The following is a 26,613-nucleotide window of genomic DNA, read 5'->3' on the forward strand; positions in this document are numbered from 1 at the left end:
GTTTCTTACTCTGTTGCCCCAGTGAACACTGGGGGTGCCAAATGGAGGGGCAGGTGACACCACTAAACCAAGGACAGCTGTGTAACATGGTGCTCCCGGGCAGAGAGGGAAATTAACCATCTTTTTCCTGGGAACTGGCATACCCCTGGGGAGTGGACAGTGACTGCCTGAGCACTTCTTCTGGTTTCCTTCTCTCTCATTTTTTCACATACTGAGCCGTACATTTACCTACGAGTTTCCTTGCTTTTCCTTTTCTGTTTCCCCGCACACTGGGTGTGGGGGGGAAGTGAGCAAGTGAACAGGTTGCCCAGAGATATCGTGGAGTGTCCCGCTTATCCAGGAACCGTCTGGAAGCAATCCTGAGCAGTGCGCTCTAGGCTGACCCCGCTTGCATTTTGGCCCAGACTGCGGTGTCTCCCAGCTTTTCCCATTCCATGGTTCCATGGTGCACCTGCCCTCAGCGCTCCCGCCCCGCGGCGTTACCGCGCGCGCCGCCTCGCGCCTCGCGCCCGGCAGAGGGACCCGCCCCGCCGGCACGTGCGGGAGCCGCTCGCGCCGCCCCGCGCGCCTATAACGGTACCGCCGCTCCCGGGCCCCGGCGAGGCTCGGCCGCTGCTCCGCGGCCGCCGCCACTCGCCCCTCGGGACCCGCGGTGTCCCCATTCCCTCCCTGCTTCCGGCAGCGGAGGGGGCGGGCTGCGGCCCCCTCGGCGCGGGCAGATGCGGGGGGAAGGAAAGGAGGGACGGAGGGGGTCGACCCCGGTGTCCCCCCCCCCCCCCCCCCCACACTGGGCGGGGCGGGGCGGGCGGCGCGTGACGCGGCGCGGCCGCAGCGCGCGCCCGCCCCCCGCAGGCCCCCCCTCCCTCCTGCCCGCCCCCCGCTCGCGCCCCCCCTCCCCTCCCCTGCGGCGGCGGCGGGCGGCGGCCGCGGTGCATTGTGGGCAGCCCGTTGTTCATTTGCCACCCGACCCGATCCGGGGCCTGTCGGGACGGAAGCGCCGCCGCCGCCGAGCGATCGAGCGGGATCCATTGTGGGCAGCCCCGCGCCCGCCGCGATCCAGGCCGGACCCGGGGGAGCGGGGAGCGAGCGGCCGGACTTCGCTTCTCTCGGCCGCCGCCCCCGCACGGCAGCCGGGCGCCTCCTTCCCCCGCCCCGTTCCCGCGGCGGACGGAGCGCTCGGCCGGGCGGGGGGCGCGGGGCGCGCCCGCCATGTTCGCGGAGATAAACCGGCGGACGCTCGCGTTCCGCGGCGGCGGCCTTGTCACCCCCGCGGCGGCCGCCTCGGCGGCGGGGACCGAGGCCTGGGAGCGGCAAGACCCCGAGGCGCTGAACGGGCGCGGGGCGGACGAGGAGGCGGAGCTGGAGGGGCTGGAGGCCGAAGAGCTGGAGGCCACCGCCACCGAGGAGAAGGAGCTGCTGCTGCCCCAGGACGCGGCGTCGCCCCCCGCCGCCTCCGGCCCCATGTTCGCTGAGAGGAACCGCCGGACTCTGGCCTTCCGCGGCGGCGGGGGGCTCCTGGCCGCCCACCCCGCCGCCAACAATGGCTGCGAGGCCGCGGCCTGGCCGCGGAAGCACTTCAATGGGCGGGGGGCGGACGAGGAGATGGAGCTGGAGGGCACGGAGGGACTGGAGACGGAGGGGCTGCTGGAGGGCAAGGAACTGGTCCAGGACGGGGGTTCGCTGAGTGACAGCAGCGACGACGAGGAGGACGGCGAAGGGGGCAGCCTGGGCGACGGCAGCGGCGCCGAGGGCGGCAGCTGCAGCAGCAGCCGGCGGTCGGGGGGCGATGGCGGGGATGAGGCGGAGGGCAGCGGCGAGGGGGAGAGCATCCGGCACTTCCCGCTGGCCAGGCCCAAGTCCCTGCTGCAGAAGCTGCACATCTCCTTCCAGGGCTCCTGGCTCAAGGAGTTCCCGTGGCTCTACTACTGCCAGGAGACCGGCCTTATGTCCTGCGCCTGGTGCACCGCGGCCGCCGCCGCTGCTGCGCCCCCCGAGCTGATCATGTCCGGCGCGCCCCTGCCCGGGGGGCACGATGAGCTCTGCAAGGGCACCCGCAACTACAAGCGCACCCTGCTCCTGCGGCACCACCTCTCCGCCGAGCATCGCCTCAACGAGCCCGGCAGCGCCGAGCAGGTACGGCGCGGGACGGGGAGGGGGCGGCGGCGGCGGCGAGGGAGGGAGGGAGGGAGGGGCAATCCCGGCCTCCCCTTTCGCATAGGTGAGGTTTTCCTGTGCCCACGGTATGAACTTCTTTAAATGGCTGCTCGTGGTTGTTGTTGCCCGGCGGGCTGGACACGCCGCGCTGCTCTCCGCTCGCCGCGTCCGGAGCGGGAGCCGAGCCCCCTCTGGGATTTGGGGTGGCTCTCCCGCTGGATATTAGCAGGCACACAAACGCAGCACGAGCTGTTGTTTGTGTCTGTACTCCGTTCCCGTTATCCGTCCGGCGCTGGCGGGTGCCGCTTTCATTAGTTCATCTGTTTATCTCGTGAAGATAAACCGGCGATGTGGGAAAAAAGTTCCGTACGAGTGCCAGTGTCACAGCACTGATTTAAATACGCTCGTTACAACTTCCTCCTGCGGTACAGGCGGAGGGAGGGCAGTGTCCGGCCAGCGACCGCTTGTGAAATGGGGACGCGGCGGCGTGAAATTGGAATCGCTGTGCCGTGCTTAGCGGTGTAGCCCCGGTGCGCTAATCGGATAACTCCGTGTATTTAAGTTCTTCGCGCTGAAATCTTTTTTTTTTCCCGATTGCGTTGCTTTGGATTGAGTTGCTGAGCAAGAAGTATGCAATCGCTTGGTGTATGTTTGAGATAAACATGTGGTTTCCTGAAAGCCGTGTTACTATGCCAGCGCTCCTCTAACGCTGTAGGAGTAGTGAAACTCTCCACGTTCCCCGCTGAACTTCAAATCACTGTGTGTCTTGGCTGCTTTCACGAATGAGGCAGAGTTTGCTCTAGAACATATGTGGATGAAAAGCCCCTAAAGAATACTCTTGTTGAATCCGCAGCCTTCTGCAGCCTTTTCTCCTAGGCATGCCTGTGCTGCTAAAGTTCGCTCGATCGCTTCGCCGGCGTTAAACTCGCCTGCGGGCATTAGCTAGTGTTGCTTCAGGGTAGGCTAGTCCTTGAATTGTTAGGCTCTTAGCCGGAATAAATTGATTAGTCACTCCGTTTTTATCCATTTAGAATTCAGTTTTAATTAAAACACCCACCTTGGTTGGGTAGCTTTATTTGGAATCTGAAATATAATGCGGTAGTTAGACTGAGGTTATTGCTTGTGCGCTCTAAGGAGCTGAGGGTACCTTGGACAAGAGCTGCTAGTCAAGTGTTAGGGCAGGATATGAGGATTACAGGATGACTTATAAAACGTACTAAGTGAACAGTAGTTTTCTTAGAACTACTTGGAAAATGTATGCAAGTTTTATGTGAAGCTGCTGCAGGACTGCAAGGGAAACCTTATGGTGCATAAATACCAGTTAGCCATAATAATTTTTTTGGATTTACAAATGCTGCACTCACCTTCAAGATGATTAATACTACCTTTTCAGTGAGTGCAGTTTTATAGCAGATAAATTTTACAGGAGATAAATATTACAGATGTTTTGTGGTAGTAGGTCATCTTACTAGTTTTCTTCAGTCTTCTGGGGTTTGCTGTTCACTCTGGAGTGTTTTAGCCAAACTTGCTTTCAATTAGTTGTTTCTAATTAAGAAACTTTCATTCTTAGTTTCTTTCACTTCTTCATATCTTTGAAAGTGTTCCAGTTTTGCATAATGCTATTGCCGTATCTTCCTTTCTGTCTTGTTGCCTAGTTTCTAGCTTTGAGTTGTGAATGATTAGTCTGTAGAAGTAGGTTCTGTCACTGTGTTGCCTCCTGTGTTAGTGGATGCTGCTAATCCCTTCCACACTTGGAAGCTTCTCTCACTCTGGTTTTGCTGTATTTAAATAAAAGCAATTCCATGCATTTTTTTCCCTACTCAGTTAACTATTCTTTTCTTTCTGTCCTCTTACCCTGAGTCTGTTAAATACCCTGTCTATAAAACTTAAATATGAGAAGGGAGGACAGAATTTTGGCTTGTTATCACAGTAGCCTACAAGTTAGTGTAAGTATGTATTTGAAGATTGTAAGTGTTTATTTGAAGACCTTTCATTGTCATGGGAATATTTGTAAAAATGAATCTCTGCTTTTATACCACTGATAGTTTAAGAAAAAATATTTGTAGTAACTATGATAATAAATGAAACAGTAGGATAGATGAGTCAGTGATTCTTCTCCACTGTACTGAAGATAAGGTTGGGACAAAGGTAGCTGTAAAGAGATTGGTTTTTTTCGAGTGGAAAACAGTGTTTTGTGCATCCTTCTGCAATTACATTTCTGTTAAAAGCTTCTCATGAGGGAAGGAATTGCAGTTTTTCAGGAGTCAGTGTAGTTTTCTTTGTGGTGCACTTTCACGTTACAGTTGCTTTATCAAAAACCTGATTAAGAATCTCTGCTTTCTTTCCCTTCTATGTTTAATTTCCGTATCCTTTCATACTCTTAATGGCACTTGAATTTCTTTTGATACATATGTTTAAATTAATACGAAAACAGTAGCCCCATTTTTTTTCTAAATGCCGTGATACCAGATACTTGGAACAAAAGTAGGTAATTTGTACCCTGACCGTATTTCCAACATACATAATGAGGCAGCAAAGCCGTTTAGATTTAATGAAACTTGGGAGAGATCTTTCAGCCTTTGTGTTAGAGACAACACACATGTATTATGGACTTGACAAGCCTCAACTGCAGGGCATGTTTAGCAGCTGCTAATAAACATATGGCATAGTGCCACCACTCAAGCACAGAAAGGAAATTGTAGGTGTTAAGACAGTAAAGCAGTAGAAATTTCTATAGGTCTGTTGGATATAACACTCGTGAAGAAATAAGTGATGATTTCAGTTTATTTTTGGGATACATTTAATTTGGAATGCCAAAATACATCACAAGTGGTTGCAGCTGCTGTAATTCAAGGGTATTGAGCTGTCAGCCGATGCTTCTTTCTAAGACCAAATTCTTGAATCTTTTTTGATTCTAGATTTTAAAATAATTTTTATCCACATTAAAGAGTAAGGAAATCTATCATCACCTTGAAACTACCTTCGTTTTTTTTACTGAACAGACTATTGTGTGGCAAGAATCTTAAGAAGTGGATGTTTGCTGGGAAATCACGGCAAAATATTTTAATTCTTTGATGAATTTGGGTCCATAAGATGCAGATTTATTGGCTGCTGGGGGTTCCTCCCTTCAAATCATCTTCTTAAAGCATTTTCTTTCTGGCCATAATTTAGAGCTAAGCTTTGGAAATACTGCCAGAAAAGCTTTCTCCAGTCTAACAGGCATGTTGGTTTAAAGCAGAAGCTCTCCAAAAGGAGGAAGGCCTTTGATGTGTTATTTTTTCCATGTGAACTGGAATTGTTTGCATTATGTGAGCGGTGATGAATGGAAGTCATGCTTCAGATGTTAGTTACATTACAGTGTTCTAAGTTAACTTCTTGACTTACTTTTAGCAGAGCAAAGAAGTTGAGGGGGAAGTCAGGCCTCAGGGTAAAGACTATCAATGTATTTTCATGTAGAGTTTTTATCAAACTTCAAGCTACTCAATTCGATATTAGGTAATTAGTGAAATAATTGCCGAGTTGTCTGTGAGCGATGCTGTGAGTGTACAGTAACAGTGGAGCATCATGTGCAGCTGATGGGACCATATTTTGAGATTATTTTCCTCTGTAGCTGCACGTGGTTAAGAAGCTACTGACAGCTTACTTTTTTAAAAGATACATTTACCAGGGTAAGATTAATTTAGGGCCACAGGGAACTGCTGTAGAGCAAGATGTGGTAGGGGGGAAGGGATTAAAAAATGTGGCATAACTACTTTTGATATACACGCAGCTGAGATGGAATCTGTGGTTAGATTGGTTTGGGTTTTTCTAAATTCTTCCTGCCCTCACTGTTCTTCCTCCCAGGGACAGAGTATGCTGATGGAACAGTAGGAGAAAGAAAACTAAACTTCTGGTAGCAGTTTTTGATCATCTGTGTCTGCTCCTGTTAGCTTTTGGACAAGTTTAATTAATGAATTATACATATAGAATAGTAATTTGTCTTTGTGTATATTCAGAAAAGTCTGTTTGAAACTGAGTATAATATTAGTTTCCTTAAGCAGTCTCTGTTCTGTTACAGCACTTAATCTCACCCACAGAGAGAAGTTTTTGACTTAGAACATTGAAGATTCCACAAATTGAAATGAAGTTGTGCTGATTTTCATCTTTTATATCTTACTAGTGTTTATTAAAGGATGAGGTGGTTTGGTGTTGAAGTAACTTAGTTGATGAGAATATGGGGTCTGCATTCTGAAAATGTAATTGACATTTAAGCAAATACGATTAGTTTGTTTTTCTCATTAGAAAAACAGAACCCTTATGATGATGTGTCATGTAAATAACAGACGTTTGCAAATACACTTTTTCCTGTAATTATTTTCTGCACCTTGCCTTCTGTTGAACTGTGTTGTATTTTTTCCTGTATCAATGTCTAAATCTCTTGAGGTAATATTGTTTTATTATTTTTTCTCATAGTAAATGTCAGTTCTCCTTGTTATACTTGGTGTTCATAGACTTGATAAATGTCCAGATGTCAGGACTTCATTTGAGTTGTGGCACTAGGGTTAACTGTTGTACAATACCAGCAGTAGAACAGTTGGTTTTAGTACTGCAGTTAGTTTTAAAAATGTTTATGCACCCTCTTCTGTAAAGCTATAGTAGTAATTAAAGCTGTAACACTGATTGATCTCCTTCTCCAACACACACCCCTATTGCTTGGACACAGGTTGCATAATACCTCATTTTTCCACTCAACCGTTTGGTCTTATCATAATGAAGATTTCGGTCTTGTCTTGTGGCACATTTGTGATCTGCAGCTCCTCCTCACCATGCTGGCTTGTCCTGTTCTCAGGAAACAAAAACCTCACATTGTAAATACAAATTTATTTTTGTCCCAGCTTGATTGGGTACTTATACTTGCTCAGTTAAAATGTACTCTCATCTCCATTATTTAATCAGACATTTGTCAAAACAAAAGAACTGCTGCAGGTTATTTTTTAAATTTTATGTGGTGTTTAATGTGTTCTCAGAGAGTGAAATTGGCAGCTATCATAGCATCTCCCTAACATTTACTGTGTGAGGTGCAAGTCACTGATGATTGACGAGCGTGACAGCACTTTAGGGTACCATAATTTTCATCTTAATCTGATCCAGTGTCAGCGTAATTGGTGTTTTGAAGCTGTGCAGTGCTCCACTGCTGAAGTGACAGGAAGCTAGCCCAGAACCAAAATCTGCTGAGAACTTAGAGTGACAGCCTTAGCTGTCCCACATCTGGAGCAAACTGTTTGACAGCCTTGATCTGAGGGAGTACTTGGGGTGTGTCAGAAGGTACACTGAAAATATTAAGATGAGGTTGGGCAAAGATCTATTGCTTGTTTTCACATAAGAGCCTAGTTGCTTTTTTTTCTTCCCCTTCAATGAAGTGCTTTTCTTAGAAGGGTAGAGATTCAGAAGCAACTTAAATGTGACAGCAGGTTGAAATTTCTCTGCAGGACATGCTGAAATGCAGTTTCTGTTTTGGTTATACTGGGCCTTATTTGCTACTTATAGGTAAAAACACCATTTTAAATGTAGTTACAGCCTCAGTTGTCATTCCAGTGATCCACACTGGAATTATAAATTGAGATGAGTACTGATTTGATCCACTAATGCCCGTGGGGTGGAAAGTGACTTTTTAAATATATGTAGCTGGTTTCTGCCATAGTCCCAAATTAAGAGTAATATTTTCCTGCAACGTGTATTTTAGCCCCAGCATAGTTTATAGGCTCATGACAGTGCAAACATTACCTTCTTAATACTGATTTTGACCTGTTATGTTGAGGCATGTGAGCTTTAACACCACCCCTAACTCCCTGATCAGTGAGGTGTTTTAAGAGATGAGAGAAGAAAATAATGGTATGGCTTGGAGCTATCCAGTTTTGAACTTTCCTTGTTTGCTAGGAAAGAAGAGAGACTCTTGGAGGAGATCTAGTATGAAACAGACTGTCATTGTTGCTGCTCTTGATGGCAGCATATGTCACCCCATATAAGTATGGTCTCAAATATGCTAGTCTGTGTTTTCTGCTTTCTCCTAGCTGCTGCTTTGTAGCATCTCTGAATCATCTTTATCTAAACATGAGTTAGAAGTCTTCCATGTTCTCCAAATCCAATTCAGATCTCTTGACATCTCCCTATCTGAACTAATCTTCAGTAATTAATTATGTATTGTGTTGGATTGCCTAAAAATATCAGGTTTTAGCAAAATTTTGAAGCCATCTTTGGAGTCACATCTTAAAAAGGCTGTGTGTGTGTGTAATAAGTATTGTGCCAGTGTTGCCACTGGAAAGTTTGGGAGGCTTGTTTCAAGAAAGTCTGAGTTAAGTATTGTAATGGAAGCTTAAGTTGGGTTTTTTTGGTTTTGTTTTTTTCCTCCGGTATTTTGTCTGCTTGTCATGTGATACACTGTTTAATCCTAAACCTACTGCAGTTAAAAACCAAAGGGTAAATGCTTAATTTGTAAATCTGTATAAGAAATACGTTTGCTGTTGTATCCACTTTAACAATATGTTTTCTTTAAAACATTCAAGACAGATTGGGACCTACAGACGTATCTCAGCATGAAGAAAATGTTGAATCAGTTATCAGGATTCTGGTTAATTGCTTAATGGAGATTTCTGGGGAAGAACAAGGGATTGGTTATGTAGGAATCATCTAGTTAAATCTTTGGAAAGAGAGGCTCCTGAATCCTCAATATATGTGGGTTAGGAATAACAAGTACTTCACACTCAACTATATTTTTCCTTACTTTTGGCTGAAATTTCCCTTCCTGTCCCCTCAAGGCAAATCTACTAGCTCTGTTTGTTTCAAACTTGGGGGTGGAAGGTGCAAAATGAGAGCATGATTTTTAGTTTTCAGAAGTATCTTGTTAGTTGTATATTCCTGTCTGCTTTTGTGACCAAGAACATAAATAACAGAAAATAGTTTGATTAAAATTATCTTCTTTAGTTTATTTTCATATCCTTATTGTAATGCTGAAGAACTAAGGAGAGCATTTATTAAGAGCTAATTATGTTTGTGTGGTTTTTTAATTGCAGGAGGCAGAGTTACCATCAGAACTGAATAATGAAGGATACTGTGATTTTAACAGCAGGCCAAATGAGAACTCTTACTGCTATCAGCTCCTGCAAGAGCTCAACGAGCAGAGGAAGAAAGGCATTCTTTGTGATGTTAATATTGTGGTGAGTGGGAGGGTCTTCAGAGCTCACAAGAACATCCTGGTTGCAGGCAGCCGCTTCTTTAAGACTCTATATTGCTTTACAAACAAAGAAAGCCGTAACCAAACCACTGTTACCTATTTAGACGTTGTTGCTGTTCAAGGTTTTTCTGTCATCTTGGACTTCTTATATTCTGGTAACCTCGTGCTTACGAGCCAAAACGCCATTGAAGTGATGTCGGTGGCCAGCTACCTTCAGATGACGGAGGTTGTCCAGTCCTGCCGCAACTTCATAAAAGATGCCTTAAACATAAGTATAAAATCGGAAGCTCCAGAGACTGTTGTAGTGGATTACAACAGAAGATCTGTTAGCAGGGATGGTTTATCTCCAAGGGATCAAAAAGTTGCCAGCTTCTGGGCAACACGAAACCTTACCAATTTGGCAAGTAGCATAAAAACTGAGAATGATCCCTACCCTATTGATGAGGGCCAAATGGAAAGCTACCAAATGAATGACTGCAGTTGGGTCCAGGACAGCTCACCTGAAATGGCTGAAAATGAATCTCAAGGTGAGGGGAAAGTTTTTGTGTGGAATGACATGGGTGCACAGGGACAATCCGTTCAAGAACCTGGAAAAGCAAGAAGGAAAAACCAAACTGCAAAGAGATTTATTTATAATATACCACCTAATACTGAAGAGAACTCTGAAGATTGCTCAGTGTTGCAACCGTCAGTCCCATATCCAGAAGAAGATTTGTCATTTATTAAAGAAGAAGCAGGTAAATATTGCCTAATGCCAGTTATGTCATTTGAAAATTCAAGTATTGACTGAAGTACCTGCCTTTGTGACTTTTGGTTTTTATTTTTTAAATTATTATGCTGTGTGAATAGTTAACGTATGCATTTGAAGTACTACCATTTACCTGCCTCACTTTTTTATGAATTAATAGTTTTGAAAACTTATTTCAATTTAGAAGCCAAGTTTGAGACACAGCTGGAATAAAGTTGTTTAGATGTGTCTCATTTATAAAGCAGTTTAAAATGTATGCCTGCTTCAAACATCAGGGAACTGTGGATGTCCTGTCTCCTCCAGGAGCCCTGCTCTGCTCCTGCCTGTGGGACTGGGGCACACAGGCAAGCAGTGGTCCCACAGGGGCCATGTGGGGACCCATGGCTGTGCTGTGCCATGCCAGCAGCACTTGGGCACCACGGTGACGTGTGCCAATGCAGAGCAGTCTGGGCTGGGACTGGGGATGTGTTTCTCCAGCACAAGAGACCTTCATGTGCTTAGTGAGTAGTGTGACGCAGCAGAGCAACTCTGGAGAAGCAGCTGTACTGAGGAGTGCTTCTGCAAATGCTTTGGAGGAGTTACTTATCTCTGGTCTTCATCTCTGAACTCTGAGTAGCTCTGCTTTAGCTTTACTTGGGGGTGCGTGCTTGTGAATTTCCTGTACTTGCCTTACTGGCTAAGCTTTGTTAGACTGCACAGGAATCCTCTGGCTGAACTGAGGATAGAAGCTGTATTTCAGGAACATGACAGTGACTAATAGGCCTCAGGTCTGCAGCACCAGGTTAGATCCAGACTAAGTGAAGCACCTTTAGCTGCAGATAGTGGGGGATTTTGAGTCCTTAGCACCCACACAACAATTCTGCCTGTGCTGGGCTACACTACTTACTCTAGTTGCAGTGCCATGAAAAAGGACAGCAGAGGGTCTGGAGCAAGAGCTGAGGATGTGTGTATTAGCTGCACAAATACCAAATTTCTGATACAATTTAGTATGTGATTTCTGTTGATGATTTATTTGGGGTAAATAGTCAATGTCTTTTACTGATGGAAATACAGAGAATAGGTCTACTGTGTAATGGCACCAACAACAGATATAAATAGTTGTTTGGATTCTGTGGAATTTTGTATGTGTGGTGTGAAGATATCTTGGAGAAATAACGGAGGACATGGGCAAGTGCAGTATGTTTAGTCCTTGTTAATTTTTATTTATTTATTTATTTTTACAGAAGCACCAATGTTTCCAGTAACTTGTTATGCTAAAGAATTAAATTACAGAATACATCCATGTAGAATTTTGATGAAAAGAACTGTATTGGACATAGAGCATCCTGAATCTGTGTTGCGGTGTTTGTCCAAAACCATTAAAAGTTCTGTGACTGCAGGGGGAAGTTTATTTTCTTGAGCTCTAAAATACTAATCAACTAGTGATCTCCGTGGTATTTTCAGAGCACAGCACATATGTTCCCAAGTACATAGTTCCCAGGTACATTTTCTGTCAGTGTCAGAATTCTTTTGGAAGCCATATCCAATATTTTTGTAATAAAACCTTCACTTGTACTGAGGTCTTGCATGTATGTTGTTTGAAACAAGAAGAGTGACTGAAATAGATCTTGGTGTAGCTTACTTTTCACCCGTAGTCTGTTCTTCAGCTTTTAGTATTCTTTCTCTTGTGGCTCTTTCTTTGCTTTGCAGGTAGATTCCACCCTTAATTGCTCTTCTTTTAACTGCTCCCTCTATGCCAAAGAAAAGGTAGAGGAAGAGGGAGGAGTGGAGAGTTGGAGGAATGTCAAGAATGAGTTGTAGAGTAACCTGCAGGTTATACAATAACTTTTTAGTTTTGGATTAAATTTCTTGTGGGTATGAAAAACTACCAAAAATAATAGGCCCCGAGGTAAAAATGCATAAAAAAATATCATCTGGAATACATATAAGACAATTCTCTAAGAAGAAAGATAAAGAATAGTAAATTCTTGTGTTCAGAGCTAAGAAGTGTGCTCTCCCATTGGTTGTTAAAACGGGAACAAAGAGCTTCTACTGTTATGCTTTGTCATGTTCTGATGGGAATAACATCATCAGAACTGTCAGTTACATGCTGAGTGAGTTTCTGTGCCCTTGATTTAGGTTTGGGTTGGTCTGGTGCTTTTGTGATGGGAAATAAATACTGTAGATACGGTGGAAGGGAAGCCTACATAAGATCACTTCTCTCACTACAAAAATTTATCCCTGAAGCTACTTCCTTGAATTCTATAGTAAAGGAATTTTCCAGTTGGGTACAGTTGGTATTAGATAATAAACAGTAAAAGCTTTCTGAAGCGTCTGCTACCCCTCTTGTTCCAGTAAAGCAAATATGTTAAACTCTTCTTGCTGAACATGAGTTTTTCTACACATATCCAGTAAGGATATGTCAGCTGCTTCTTCCTCTCACCCTGTGTTGCCAGTGAGTTTATATTTAACACCTTCCCTGTAAAAGTATCATGTTGGTGAGCTTTAAAGAAACTTTTAAAAAGTTAGGATGGATTTGAAATTCCTTGTACTGTCTTGCATTTACTTATATTTTAATTAAGTTTTCAAGACTTCTCCAGTTTTAGCTATATTAATTAAAGTAGCTGTTTAACTAAAACATTGAATGTTATCTCCTATCTCAGTATTATCCCTCTTAGTTGATAACCTGCTAAAAAAGTCTTTTACTGTTTACAGCTATCATTTGTCCTACAATTAACCATTTACCATGGTGAAAATAACCATGCAGACAGTCAGCATATCACAGTCAGTGTTACAGTGTGTTTACAAAAGTTCATAAAAGCTCAGTGAACATAATTCATCATATTCTTAATGTCTGTTCACAAGGTGATTTTGTCAATTTTTATCACCTCTTGGGTATGTCTTTCATCTGGGCCTGGTTTGTTTTGGGTTTTTTTTTGTACAAGTGTCCTATCCTCAGACTTCAGAACACAGTTGTGAAGTATTGCTTATGCTTTCTGGAACTGACTTGATTTTTAGGAGACTTGCATGCAGTATCCCAGTAGCTTTATGAAGCAACAAATGTATAATTTGTTACTGTGATTTTCAGGTTAGATAAGTGTACTCTGGTGGGGGCGAGGGAAACGATAACACGTGCCGGATTAAAACAGCCCTTGGTGGAACAAGAGGGTTCCTGACTGATTTTGTAGAGGTTCTTAAGGAATTTAATTCAGCTTGCTGTAGAAACAACTACTTTCCAGAAGGATAGAAACAGCAGCTAAACCTGCTTACAAAAAATGCAGCGCTGGTCCCAGCTTTTGTCATGATGCGAGGGAGAAGCATGTTGAGGCTTTACAGTAAAGACAGGTATCTTTGTGTTTGAAGAAATCAAGATTGGTGGACTTATCAGGACATGTATCTATTTCTTGTTAGGGATAAACCCCACTGGATTGACTGTTGAAAAAATAATTGTATATTTCTCCTACTTTTCCATGGTATTATAACTCTCAGATTTTCTTTAGACCTCAAGATGATACCCTGATTCAAAGATTTAAGTTCCTTGCTGGACCTTTAACCACTTTATTTGTCCCATTCCCTATGTAATCCTGTAGTGAAGGTGTCAAAGGTTTTTAGAAGCCATCTGAAAACACTGCAATATCTGAGGGTCAGCCTCTTCCCCATTCATTAAATTTACTTCTCCCAGGGATCATCCCAAAGACAAACAGATCCTCTCCTCACATTCTCACAGTATGGTCTGTTGCTGAGCCTACAGCTCCAATCTTCTCTGCCTGAAAATCCTTTTGAGTCCCAGTGCAATGCATTGACTTACTAAAAAAAATACCAATCTGAAGTGATGATTTTTGCATTTGTGAAATATTGATTATGATGATAGCAACTTCATAAATAAAAAGTCAATGAGAATACTTAACTCCCCCGCAAATAAATGGTATGCATGAGGAAAGTTCTTTACATTCTTGTGTTTCACTGGTATAGTTGTTGGAGGAGATTAGCAGAATAGTTTTGGCTTTCTTGGGAAGGAATTTTTCAGGGAAGGTATGATAATCAAGTTGAAAAGGAAGTGGATAATATATTTGGCATCAGTTGGTCTTCTGTCAGGGATAGTTGATGTTAGATCTGACTCCATAATCATGGCAATATACTGCTTTTTCATGAATGAAAAATAGTAAAAATTGGGAATAATAGAGTACAAGTAAGATTGCATTCGCAAAATGTCTTAAATATGTCTGAGCCCTCTGTTGCAAGAGGCTGCTGAGCAGTAATGTGCTTCTAGAATAAGCCTTTTCAGAAGAAACAAGGTTAAGGATGTGAGGAGTACTCTGGGAACAAAGAAGAGTGCTCCTCCCTCACGTTACCTAAGATAAGCAACAAATCCAGCTCTCTAATAGCAATCCAGATTGTATCAGTAGATTACCAGTGCTTTCTTTACAATCCTTGAAAGCTATGGCCTAATTGCTTATCCTCTCTACTTTCTGTCTTTTTTAATTGCTCTAGATGAGCAGTCAGTGTCAAAAAATGTAGTGAAAAATAGTATTTATTTCTCTCTTCTTTTGGCACTGTTTCCAGTGCTAATAATGTGTTGCTGCTGAAGATGAATAGATCACACGGACACAGGTCAAGGTGTGGTGAAAGGAAGAGAGAGTTTATTTTTCCTCCCAGGATTTATAGGCTCCTGACCACAGCCAGGGATTGGATGGTCAGGATAACACTTTCTCACTGCACTGGCCATGAGAGATGCCCCTCACAAGACGTGTAACAGAAAGAATATACACATATCTATGTTTACAGTTACTGTCCTGGGAAAGTTCTTACAAAACTATGTTAGCAAGCTCAGAAGCTGAGTTTTCAGGGTGACAAATAATGTATAATAATAATAATGTAAGGAAAACAGAAGTTTCATTCACTACAAACAGCTGTATCTAATGCAAAGTTTTGTATCTTTTCCCTCAGTGCACCATATGTGTGTTTCCTTTTCTATACTGACCTGTTGAATGGCCAGTGAACTTCTCATTATTCCCCATATTCAGTAATGTATCCTTTTGTGCCCCCCCAAATCAGCATATTTCTAGCTGCAGAAAAAGAGTGAAACTTGGCAAACTAAGGATGTTTCTGGCTTAGACATGTTCTTTCTTTCTGGTGATGCATGCCTACCTCTTGCATTCAAAACTGAAAATCATTCTATCTGGCTTTTAGTTATCCTTTTTCCTGAGAACAAATGCAGTAGAACATAAAATCCTTTCAGAATGTTTTTGATAGCTTTTGTTAGTGGTGTAAAAGCCACACAACCACTTCATTTTATTTCACAGTCCTTATCTCTTCTCAAATCAACATAGTGTAGATTTTAGTGCTGATGGTTAATCAGCTTCTTTGTATTCTGTTTTGTTTTGTATTATTTTGGCTTCGCTTGTTGTTGACTTTTATTGAAGATGAGATTACTGATAGCCTTTTATCCATGCAGGCTAGAATGGGTAAATGTTTGAGGTTAACTGACATTTGGATTATTAATTTACATGTCTTAGAAATCAACTAAAGTGTTAAAAGGTAACCTTAGATCAGAGAAGAGTTGTGGTCAGGTGGCTTGGTCTGGAGACAGAGAATATTATTGCTTCTAATTAGCTGCTTTTTTCCCCCCCCCCTCCTCCAAAGATCTCCCTTGCCTGTCTATACTTTCTCCCTTTGCACCTCATCTCCAGTCTACCTTGTACGACTGCATCCGTAGTTGCTTTCAGCCTCCTATCAAGAGTCTATCATCTGGCTTTAAGTTAACCAGAACAGGTCAGATGATGATTGTCTAGTTTTGCAAGCAGGTTTCAGGGGGCAGTGGCCTGGGTGAGAGGGGAAATGGGAGAAGATATTATGAGCCACAGGGGTCTACAAATATGTTGCATTCTGGAAGCTTACCTGACTGTAGGTTCTATATCCATCTGGGGAAGGTAGTAGAGGTTAGGTATTGCACTTCCAGCTTCCAGTCTGTGTGTAATTCAAGTCTATCCTGTTTGGATGAGCAATTGGACACTAAAGATGCCTTTTTCATGGTTTTGTTTTGAACACATTAATGTGTGCTTAATCTAGAAAACAGATTTTCTAGGTCAATGAATTATTCTAAGAATAAGCATTAGGTTTAATTATTATCTACTTAGTCATGTATACAGGGACTGAAGCTTGTGTAGCAACCTCTTATCTCTTGTGGTATCGCTGCTGGTGTTCTTTCATGTTATACTGGGTCTTCTCTTCCCAGCTGGAGGTTGAAAGATTTAGTAGCTACTACCTGCACCGGATGACACGTGCACAGCTGACTGATGCACAGCTCTTAAATCTGGTTGGCTCTATGCTGAGTCTCGTGCTAAGACTTTGAACTATGCAGAGGTTTGAGCTCCTAAGTCCCTTCAAACCTAAATACTAGCTGTGTACATAAATGTTCCTAGTGAAGTTTAATTTGTGTTCTCTTAAATACAGAAAAATTGTCAAGGTGACAGTGTTATAATAGTGTGCTCAGCTTGGTCCAACTCTTACCTATGGTCAGTCTGTGGTCTATGCTTATTCTGAAGGAAGCTATACAATAGTACCTGTACACAGCATAGCACATTAGGTCTGTGTGCAGTAAAGACTTGGGTCTGTTGCTCTTACAGATATTCATCCTATAAGGGAGGGAAGAGTGATTAAAATATTTTATTACTGACCTTTCACTGTGCAGCTACATTTTGGTACAATTTCCAGTACAGGAGAAAAATCTATAAAGAAAGGATCTAATACTTTAAACATTATAAAAGTATTTTTTGGTGGTTTTTTTCCTCTGCTAGATACTGAAGTCTACTGTAATTTGGAGGCTTTTAGCCTTAAGATCAAGTCATCTTTGCTCTTACGCAGACTGTACAACACTGCTCTTCCTCACTCATTCTTTCTGTGTGTTACAGAAGGAAGTCGTCTTCCTCACCTTAAAGGCATGTGTAGTTGGCATGTTTGTAGGGTATCTGTGTTCTATTCCTTGAGCTGTTGAGATGCCATTGCTGGAGTCCGTCACGCCAAATTAGTATAAGGAGTTCTTGCCTCTTTTTGACATAAGAGAAGTTATATCAGTAATTAAAATTAGTCAGTAATTAAAAAAATTACCCTATCCTCACTGTTCTGTGTTTCTTAAGGGAGAGGGAGGTTTGTTCCCTTCCTTCTTTTATTTTATATCAAAATAGGTGGTTAGATGAGCTAAAATGCTGTTATTTTGCTTCTTCATTCACTCAAGCTTTGCTTTTTAAAAGCTCTGATGTAATGCCTAGTTTGGCAGTCATGATCCAGCTTTGCTTGTTTGCCATTGTCTAATGGTTAGGATAGAATTATAAGCTTCCTACTTGTTAAGTGATATCCTTTTGAACTGTTGTCTTATGTTGCAGACCAAATGACTGCTGCCAATGGTAATACTGCCCAAGCAGTAAATGAAACTACTGTATGTGTCTCATGCTGTGAGGATTTGTAATCTGTACTTTTTTCTAGTAAAACTGCAAGTTGGAAGTGTTTAAATGTGCAGCTTGCCACTAGCTGCATGAAATTCTGGTTTAGCCTAAGAGAATTTCCTTTCCTAAAAAATTCTTAGAATGAACAGCATAGGGATAAAAAGTCTTTGGATTATTAAAATGCATAGTTTCAGGCTTGAAAGCAAGAATACATCTCAAGACTTTTCACAGTGCTGGCATTGGGAATCCAGTGTGATGACCCAACTACCATCCAGATAAATAAAGGAAATCTGCCAGTTACCACTGCAGTTTGTTTATTTAACAACTGTTTGCCTGTGAGAAAAGTAATGGATATATCAGTTCATGTTTTCCCACAAACTCCTGTCTTGGGGATTGGGGGGATCATTGATTTGCACTACTGCCAGAAGAGCTTTTGCCCAACAAATAAAATTTTGTTGAATTCTTAGTGAAACTTCATTGTGTACTATTTATAGTTCTCTTCTCTGTGCTCTGCAATAGAGAAGACTATGACTTCTCTATTGAGACTCCATGTTCACTGATGAAATTCTTTTTTGTTATAAAGTATGGAATTAAGCAAAGATCTTTTTAAGGCATTGTTCGCTTCTGATTGGTTTACGAAGACAAACTGAAGAAGATCTTAAGAGCAACTGTAAATATGCAAACTAGTCTTTCAAGCTGTTATATTCCAAGTAATTACAGTCTCTTGAATTGATGTGGTTATGGAGTAATGGAGATAATTATTCAGAAAAGGATTTAGACTTAGCTGTAGGATCCTTTATATAAATAAAGGTATTTAAAGCACTATATATAAACCATGGAGATATTTTAAGGCAATAAAAAACCCCCCCATGCCTCTAGTAAAAAATACTTACTTTTATACCAGCTAGACTACCTATGGCAGTCCAGGTGAAGTCACTGCATGGAGAAGTTCTAAAGAGAATCCAATGGAAAACCTTTCAGCTCTCTCATTATGATAGTGAGGGAACACATATCCTTACCATCAAAGTTCCTGTAGTATGAAAAAGGCTTTGAGTTTTTCTCAGGATGGGGAGAAGAAATGGTTCTGTGGAGAGTAGTTCAAGGGTCTCATTTCATTGAAATTAGGAATGCAGTTATTTTAGTATTAAATACTATGTGAAAATATAATTACTATTTTAAGGTTAGAAACTTGTCACAGTTTAAAAAGGATATATATTTTGCTAAACAGATTAGACTGATAACTGATTAGAACCCAGGAAGCTAAAGTAAGAATGTGTCTTTAATAGCTACTTCAAGTGACTTCAAGTATGGACTGTTGCCGGGTACTTCAAATGACTTCAAGTATGGATTGCTACCGGGTACTTCAAGTGACTTCAAGTATGGGCTGCTACCGGGTACTTCAAGTGATTTCAAGTATGGATTGCTGCCAGAATCTTGGCCAAAAGAAGCTTGGGAAAATGGTAAGTGTGTCTGATGGAGAGTAGGTTGGGCTTTTTCCCTCTGATAGGGGTTCTCTAGCTTTTATATCTCTGCTTGTAATATTTGATTCATTCATATAGAGGGTTATGAGATTAAATAATCTTCTTCCATATCATTTGCCTTTCTTCTTTGGAGGGAGGAAGAGGAATTCAGTTGTAGGAAAGAGTAAAAACAGAGTGTGATTTATATCAGTTCTTGTATTGTGACTGATTGTGAAGGTACCTGAGGTCTTTTAATAACCTGATAGCTGCCCCTTCCTTTAGTAAGTTAAATACAGATAAATGGCCTTTGAAATTGAAAACGGATGGTGAAGATATGGAATTAAATATAATTTTAAAAGGAGATCTCAACATACTTCTTGCTATTAAAAATAAAAAACTTAATTGCAATGAATGTTTTTAGTTCAGTGCAGCTGTAATTAAGCCTTCTTCTGTCAGTTCATCAAGCAATTATCTGTAATTATTTTTCTGTCTGAAAACATACTGAAAACACTACCATATCTAAAACATCTTAAGCAGTTGTTGCTAGTTCCTTACGCACTACATAAAGTCTTCAGTAAAAAGAAAATATCAAGTACTGGGTAATGGTCATTCTTACCTCTTCTCCTTAACTTTGAGCTATTACTGGGATGTGGCTTATGGTTCATTTTAAATATTTTGGCGTTTACAGTAGAAGAAATTTGGTCATCAGAAGGTGAAATTCTCTAGCAGTCAAGAAATTTGAAGCTGAGTCTTAGGAAGTCTGCCTGTTCTTAAACCATTAAATTCCCCTATATCTTACAGCCCTGATGTCTGCCTGTATAGGACTTACTCTTCTTCATGTAAGCCATTATGTGATGTTGAGTTGACATGCAGCTAACATGAGTGCTCCAATATGCAAACTTGTGAATATTAGCAAAAATGTTACCTCCATGTTATGGTGGATTTAGAACCTAAGAGGAGGCAACTCTACATACAGGCCTGTGAGCATGTGCACATAATGCGCAATTACTTATGTTTTCCTCCTGACAGCCTGAACATTAGAAATTCTTGCACATAATAATGTAGCCTTAGCCAGTGCCTTTTGGATGCTTCTAGATGGCTATGATTATGTTGATGAATTCTCACCTCTAGCAAGTTGAGTCAGTATGCTATTATCAAAATCATCCTGTATTGCTGTGTGGCCTTCTCCATGTCATAGAATTCTGTCTTGTTCTTTCTTCACACAGTAATAGGCAACTGTATTTTAAATCTGTTTTGTATATATCCTTTGAGCAAACTATATAGAGTTCTCCATCATAAGGAAGAAGTGAGATATTGCTACTTCCAGAAGTTTTCTTCTGTTCTGTTTATTTTTATGCTGTTAGATCAAAGTAGAAAATAGGTAAAATCTGAATTTTGCTACCTCTTAGAGTCCTACTCCTTTTGTCAATGTTCAATCTTACTTAGTTATACTTTCTTTTATTGATTTGTCAAGTCAGATTTTGGTCAGTTCTTGCATGTAATTCTCAATAGAATATTGGGGTAGAAGATTGTGGCTATCTAAATGCTTCAGAGTTAGAGAGTTTCTAATCCAGAGGAAAGTGTTTTCTGGTATAATGACATCTAGGAAAATGGAATATTGGTAAATTGTAGTTAACTTACTTCAGTTAATGAAATAAGACTTCTGTGGTAAAAATGCCTTGGTTACGAGTAGGTATTTTTCTACTAGAATTGTACATGCAGAACTTAGCAGCATTTGTGATTTCTGCAGACAGGCCTTGTCCTGATTTGGCTGATGAAAAGTCATGTGTTTTGCTTTATTGTTTTGGCACCTGTTTATTTTTGCGCACCAGGCAGGTTATATCTAAATGTTTTTTGTGTGTTTCATCATACTTTCTCCTGATGGCTTCTTATCTTGTAGGTGATTCCTCTGCTTTGATCATGAACAAGTTGAAGTGTCCACACTGTAATTATGTAGCCAAATACAGAAGAACACTAAAGAGACACTTGCTCATTCACACAGGCGTGAGATCTTTCAGTTGTGACATCTGTGGGAAGCTGTTTACACGAAGAGAACACGTAAAGAGACATTCCTTGGTAGGTAATCTCAAGTGTTCGTGTATATGTATGCACGTGTACAAGTGGGGTTTTATGGGGCATTTCAGGTGTTTTGACAGTTGGAACAAACTGTTCTCTGATTTGACATAATGTAAATTGTCTTATCTTGATCTGAAGTGGATGAAGATAAACATTTCTTGGATAACTATGCCTCTTGTTTTCTTAATGAAAAATGCAGCGTCAATGAAGACAGCGATTTCAAGATTATTTTGAAAGTGATGTGATAAAGGGATGCAGTGTATATAAGTATTCTGTAGATAATGAAAAGTAATTTTGGCTTAGCTTTACTACAGTAGAACAGCACATCATGGTCTATAATGCTGCATCACCATTTTCTATGAGGGCACCCTGTTAATTCAGCAATTGCACAGTATCTTGGGGTAGTTCTGAAATGTTTATTTCACAACTAGACAAAGCTATAGTGTAGTGTCTGCTTTAAGATTTGGAAAGAATGAAAAATATCTGATACGGAAAGTAAACATCTGTCTGACTTGCATTCTGCCAGTACCATAACCAGCAGTTCAGCTTACCCTGTCCTGTGCACGTTGCATAACTCAGGATTTGACTTGAGTACTTGTTTATCTGAGAATCCAGAGAAAGTATTATCTGTCTTGGGTGTTTTGTAGGTACTTTGTATCTAGTCTATGAGGAAATCAAGACTTTATTATAATAAATACTATATAAAATCCAAGGTGTGTTTTAGGGCAGTAATGAAAGCAAGATTATGTTGGTGGTGATAAAATAACATTTGTCCAAACTGTCATTTAAAAAATCCCTTCATTTTGCAAGATGTTCTGTAGATAGACAGAAAAGGTTTGTACATGGATTGGGGTAAATTGCAATTCTCCAGGGTGCTGCACCTGGGTTGGCGCAACTCTGGTTATCTCTACAGGCTGTTGGATGAACACGTCAAGAGCAGCCCAGCCGGGAAGGATTGGGGGTGCTGGTGGGTGAGAGGCAGGACATGAGCAGCCAGTGTGCTCTCTCATCCCACAAAGCCAAATGTAGCCTGTGCTGCATCAAAAGCAGCGTGGCCAGCAGAGTGAGGAAGGGCATTCTGCCCCTCTAGATACCATACCTGGAGCACTGCATCCAGCTCTGGGGTCCCCAAAACAGGAAGGACATTGAACTATTGGAGCTACTCCAGAGGAGGGCTATGAAAATGATTGGAGGGATGGAGCATCTCTCATATGAAGAAAGGCTGAGAGAACTGGGGCATTATTGCCTCATTGATGACCATGCTCCTTCCTTTGTGGCTCACTAGGGAGTGGGACTTCAGTTTTCTGTCCTCCAGTGTCTGACCAGGACTTTAGCTGAAGATTTTTTTTTTCCTCCAGGAAAGGAGATGAAGTCAGACAGCTGTGGAGTGAGCTCAGTGCAGTTCTGTGCTTTAACTGAAGTGTCCTTTCCCCGAGGAAGTCGGGACACTTTTTTTTTTTTCTGTTTTTTTTTTTCCCCCTCCCTTTCCCTTTCAGTTCAACAAACCTTAAACATTCTGCCTTGTGTGAAGTATTAGAAAGACTCTAGAGGCTGAGGAAAGCACATGTATCAGCTGTACAAGATTATACAGCAGAGCTGAAGTAACTATCAGTATCATGACCTAATTTCTTTTTCCCCTCATCTGGGTGGTAACTTCTTTTTTATCTAAAATGCAGCTTTTTCAATGGGACTTGAAATGAGATATTTAAGCACATAATTATAATCTGTTGTGGGAACACCAGATAGAAGAAGCAAGTCTTCAACTTAATTTTCTCGTAGATAATAACTAATATACATGGTTACTGAATAGAGTTACTTGTACAAGCAACATACTTCCAAATTTATGGTTGGTCAACAGCAGCCTTCTAATTTTACACACAGACTCAAATACAGGACAAAAAAATTAGCTAAGGGACCTGGAAAGTTAATGTTGGTTTTAATTGTGATGGGAGGGAGAAGTCATGGAAGAAGATTTTTTGGTCTTTGAATTCTTGAATTTAATAACTCTTGCTTGTTCTTAATATTTCTAGGATTTAAAATTGTAAAAAGCAGTGTAAGGGTTTGCACTGATGTCATTGCTTCTGAGTCTTGTTCTGTATCCTGAGGAGTCATGAACTGAACATTCACCTGTGTACAAATCAGGTGACCCACTGAGCCTCCAACAAGGTGGTTTGTTTGTGGGCAGTAGCTCATATCTCTTGAGGAATATATAAATAGATCTTCAGTAGTCCTTCCTTACTCTGAACGGTGTTGGGTATCTTTTGGAAAAGTTAAAAATAGGGAATTTTATATTAATAATTATTGTTATTGTTAATAGTTTTCTAGTACTTTATGCAAATGTAAGCTGATATGCTTATATTCAGCTGTGAAAATTTCTCTTCCACAGGTGCATAAAAAGGATAAAAAGTATAAGTGTATGGTGTGTAAGAAGATTTTCATGCTAGCAGCCAGCGTTGGAATAAGACATGGATCACGACGTTACGGAGTTTGTGTAGACTGTGCAGATAAATCTCAGCCTGGAGGGCAAGAGGGAGCAGACCAGGTGCAGGACACAGATTTCCCTAGGGATGAAGAATACGAAGAAAATGAAGTGGGAGAAGGCGATGAGGAGCTTGGTGATGATGTAGAAGAACAGAATGACCAGTCTCGATGGGATGAAGGCGGGGAAGTTTGTATGCCTTTAGATGACTGACAGAGCATATGACTTCAGGGTGCTGCAAATGGACACTTACGGATTGACTGTTTGAATTTCTGGACTGAAGGCTTGCGAAATATGGTACAGGCTGGATGGTAGTTATGTTGCTGTGAAAATGTAGGGTCAAAGCCTTATAGCAAAAAAGGATTATTAATTTTTTTATGATATTTGCACAGGACTGTACAGCATACAACCGTTTGGTTGAATTATACAGAGTCCTCACATCTACAGTCAGTTATCAAAAGAAAAATGTATTTTTTATTATTTATAGGCTATAGCTACTTGGGTCCTATTCAGACATAGTAGTAACTGTAATTATGTTACACATTCATGTATCTGTTAACATGAATGAAGAAAATTGCAACTCAGTATGGAAATACCAAGACAGCTTTCCCAAATCCACTCGTATTTTTGTCAGTGAGTCAGTGAAGCTAATTTGGGCTAGTGGCTCATTTTCCACAAGCATGTCTTTGCCATACAAACCTTACCTCTCCTGTAATCTGATAGGTGAAAGCCAATCATTTAAATATGCGTCACAGATATTGCCAACACCGTATTGAAATTTGGGTTGAAAACTTTTGGCTCTGTGCTGGCAGGTGCTATGGGTGATAAGCACTGGAGAAGTTGATAATGGCATTAATTTAGTGTCTGTTTTTAAAGAAGGTTGTTGTTGATTCATCAGTTTTAAAATGATAATGCAGAAGAAATGACCAGTAATGAAAATAATAGACTGATCAAAGCATGGTTAGCTCTTCTGCCACTTAGTCAAAAGAGACAGTCATGCTAAAAAGTATCTGATGTAATAATGTTTCTTCCCTCTTCTAAGGCCCCCCTTCTCTCAAATTTTTTTGGTTTCCCTGGTGTATACCTCAGTCCCACAGAATAAAAATAAAAGGAATGGAGAAAGTGTCATATTAAAACAACTTTTTGGTCAATAATTTCTTACTTGTCCGTTTTTTGGCTAGTTTATGTGATGTGAATTGGACACTAGGCTGTTGTGCCCATCGTTCATCATTGAACACAAACTATTTTTTATTCTTTTGTACTTCATGGGTTGTTGTTAGTATTTAATGTAAACAAACTACATTTAACTTGCTCATTTGCTGGAATTTTTTTTTTAAGAAAAACAAAAAGTCCAAAGCAAACTAATGCTCTTTGAGCTGTCTACTTTTCAGGAAGATATGCTCCCTATGCTCTTTGTTTCAGATTTTCTAGGAGGCATTGAAACTTGAATTTTTGTAGTTCTTTTTTTTTTTTTTTTTTTTTCCTAAGTTTGTAATATTGTACCAATGATTTCAGGCCCCTTTCATAGGGAGGGGAGGGCATTACACCTTCACCTTAAACTCCTCTGTGTTGTCTAGCCTAAGGCAAGTGAATTCAGGCAATCATTGGAACAATAAGTCTGATGTACTATTATGTCACAGTGAGTAAATATGCAGAGCATTTGTCATGACACATAGCTAGGCCAGTGTGACAGTACTGTATAAAAAACAATTGAGGGTCACCATATTTTTCAACTTTGTTTATTTTTAAAATGAGTATATTTTTTCCTATTTTATGTCAGGTAACTAAATTATGGTAGTTGTGTGGATAACTTTGAATTATGCTTTGATGGACAAAATCTTACTGGTGCTCCATCTGATCAAAGTTGGTATGTATTTAAAGAGACAAGCTTTACTGTTGTCCGTAGAACAGTAACATAATGTTAAGACATTGTTTTTGCTGATTGAAACTGAGATGATGAGTTTGAACTGCGGTTATATGGGAATTAAAATGCTATTTTTATCATCCACTTGTTTCATTGGTAGTTTCCACATCATTGTAAACCTGACATGAATAGTTTTTTTGGGGAGGGTTGGGAGGGTGGGGTACCTTTTTTTACACTGAAGATTACATTTTATTCTCATTGTTCTAGACTGAAATGAGTAATGTGTAATTCTGGTGGGGTCCAAAGTAGAAATTAGTTGGGCAAAGATGATATGAATGAAAAGTATTTTAAACGTTAAAGTAATGTTCTGCTTTGTGAATATGTAAGTATAGCATAAAGATTTTTCCATCCCATTTATCCCTTTTAAAACCATAGTTTACAATTGGTAGATCTGTCTATATATATAAATATATATATATCTGAAATTCACCTAAATCTGCTTTATTAGAATACTGCTCACTTAATGCTTAGAAACTGGACCTGGCTCTACATTCTTAATGTATTTTCCTTTTTTTTTTTCTCTCGTTTTGTTGGGATTTTTTCCTCAAGGTATGAACTTATTCTCTTGGAACTGAATCTTCTTTTACTACTTAAATCATTTATGTATATCTGGTAAATTATGACCAAATTTGTTGTTAGACTGCATTACAGTAAATTGAAATATACACTTGGTACACTACAGAATTGTTGTGGTTTTGTTCTGGTTCTGTTTGGAAAAGCAGGCTTGAGTAGACATTTATTATTTATAACTCTTCAGTTATTATTCACTGGCCTTAATATTCTGTTGCATTGTGACAATCATTATTTCCTTGGTAAAGCTTAGCTGCTTGCTTTTAGAAATTGTATGTAATTGCCCATGGTAGGTTGGAGAGAGAGAGGAGAGAGGGATGACTGTCCCTAGCAAATGGTGTGAAATACTTCAGTGAAGGTCCACTGTTCTTGTCTTGGAGAACCGTAAGAATTTGGATGCTGTCTCCAAGCTGGCTTTTCTGAGTTGTTTTATTTAGAAGTTATTTTAAATATGCTAGCTTGATTGGTAGTTCTAAATTAATAAAACAAAATTTCTGAAGAACTGATTCTTGAGGGACAGCTCAAGTTTCTTCACTATTTTAAGAATTAGGAAGACATTTCTCTTTGTGCA

The 26,613-nt window shown here is 40.9% G+C and overlaps 1 protein-coding gene across 1 annotated transcript; it reads left to right on the forward strand.

Moving 5' to 3' along the window:
• Positions 1 to 1,063: 1,063 nt before the first annotated feature.
• Positions 1,064 to 26,153, forward strand: ZBTB10 (zinc finger and BTB domain containing 10). The gene is made up of 5 exons (XM_058832749.1): positions 1,064 to 2,133; positions 9,204 to 10,101; positions 18,820 to 18,993; positions 20,894 to 21,069; positions 23,456 to 26,153. Exons 1-5 carry the CDS (start codon positions 1,210 to 1,212, stop codon positions 23,759 to 23,761), a joined length of 2,478 nt encoding a protein of 825 aa, XP_058688732.1. The 5' UTR covers positions 1,064 to 1,209; the 3' UTR covers positions 23,762 to 26,153.
• The last annotated feature ends 460 nt before the right edge of the window (positions 26,154 to 26,613 follow it).

Source organism: Poecile atricapillus, chromosome 2 (genome assembly GCF_030490865.1).
Source record: "Poecile atricapillus isolate bPoeAtr1 chromosome 2, bPoeAtr1.hap1, whole genome shotgun sequence".
In the NCBI taxonomy this organism is placed as follows: Eukaryota; Metazoa; Chordata; class Aves; order Passeriformes; family Paridae; genus Poecile; species Poecile atricapillus.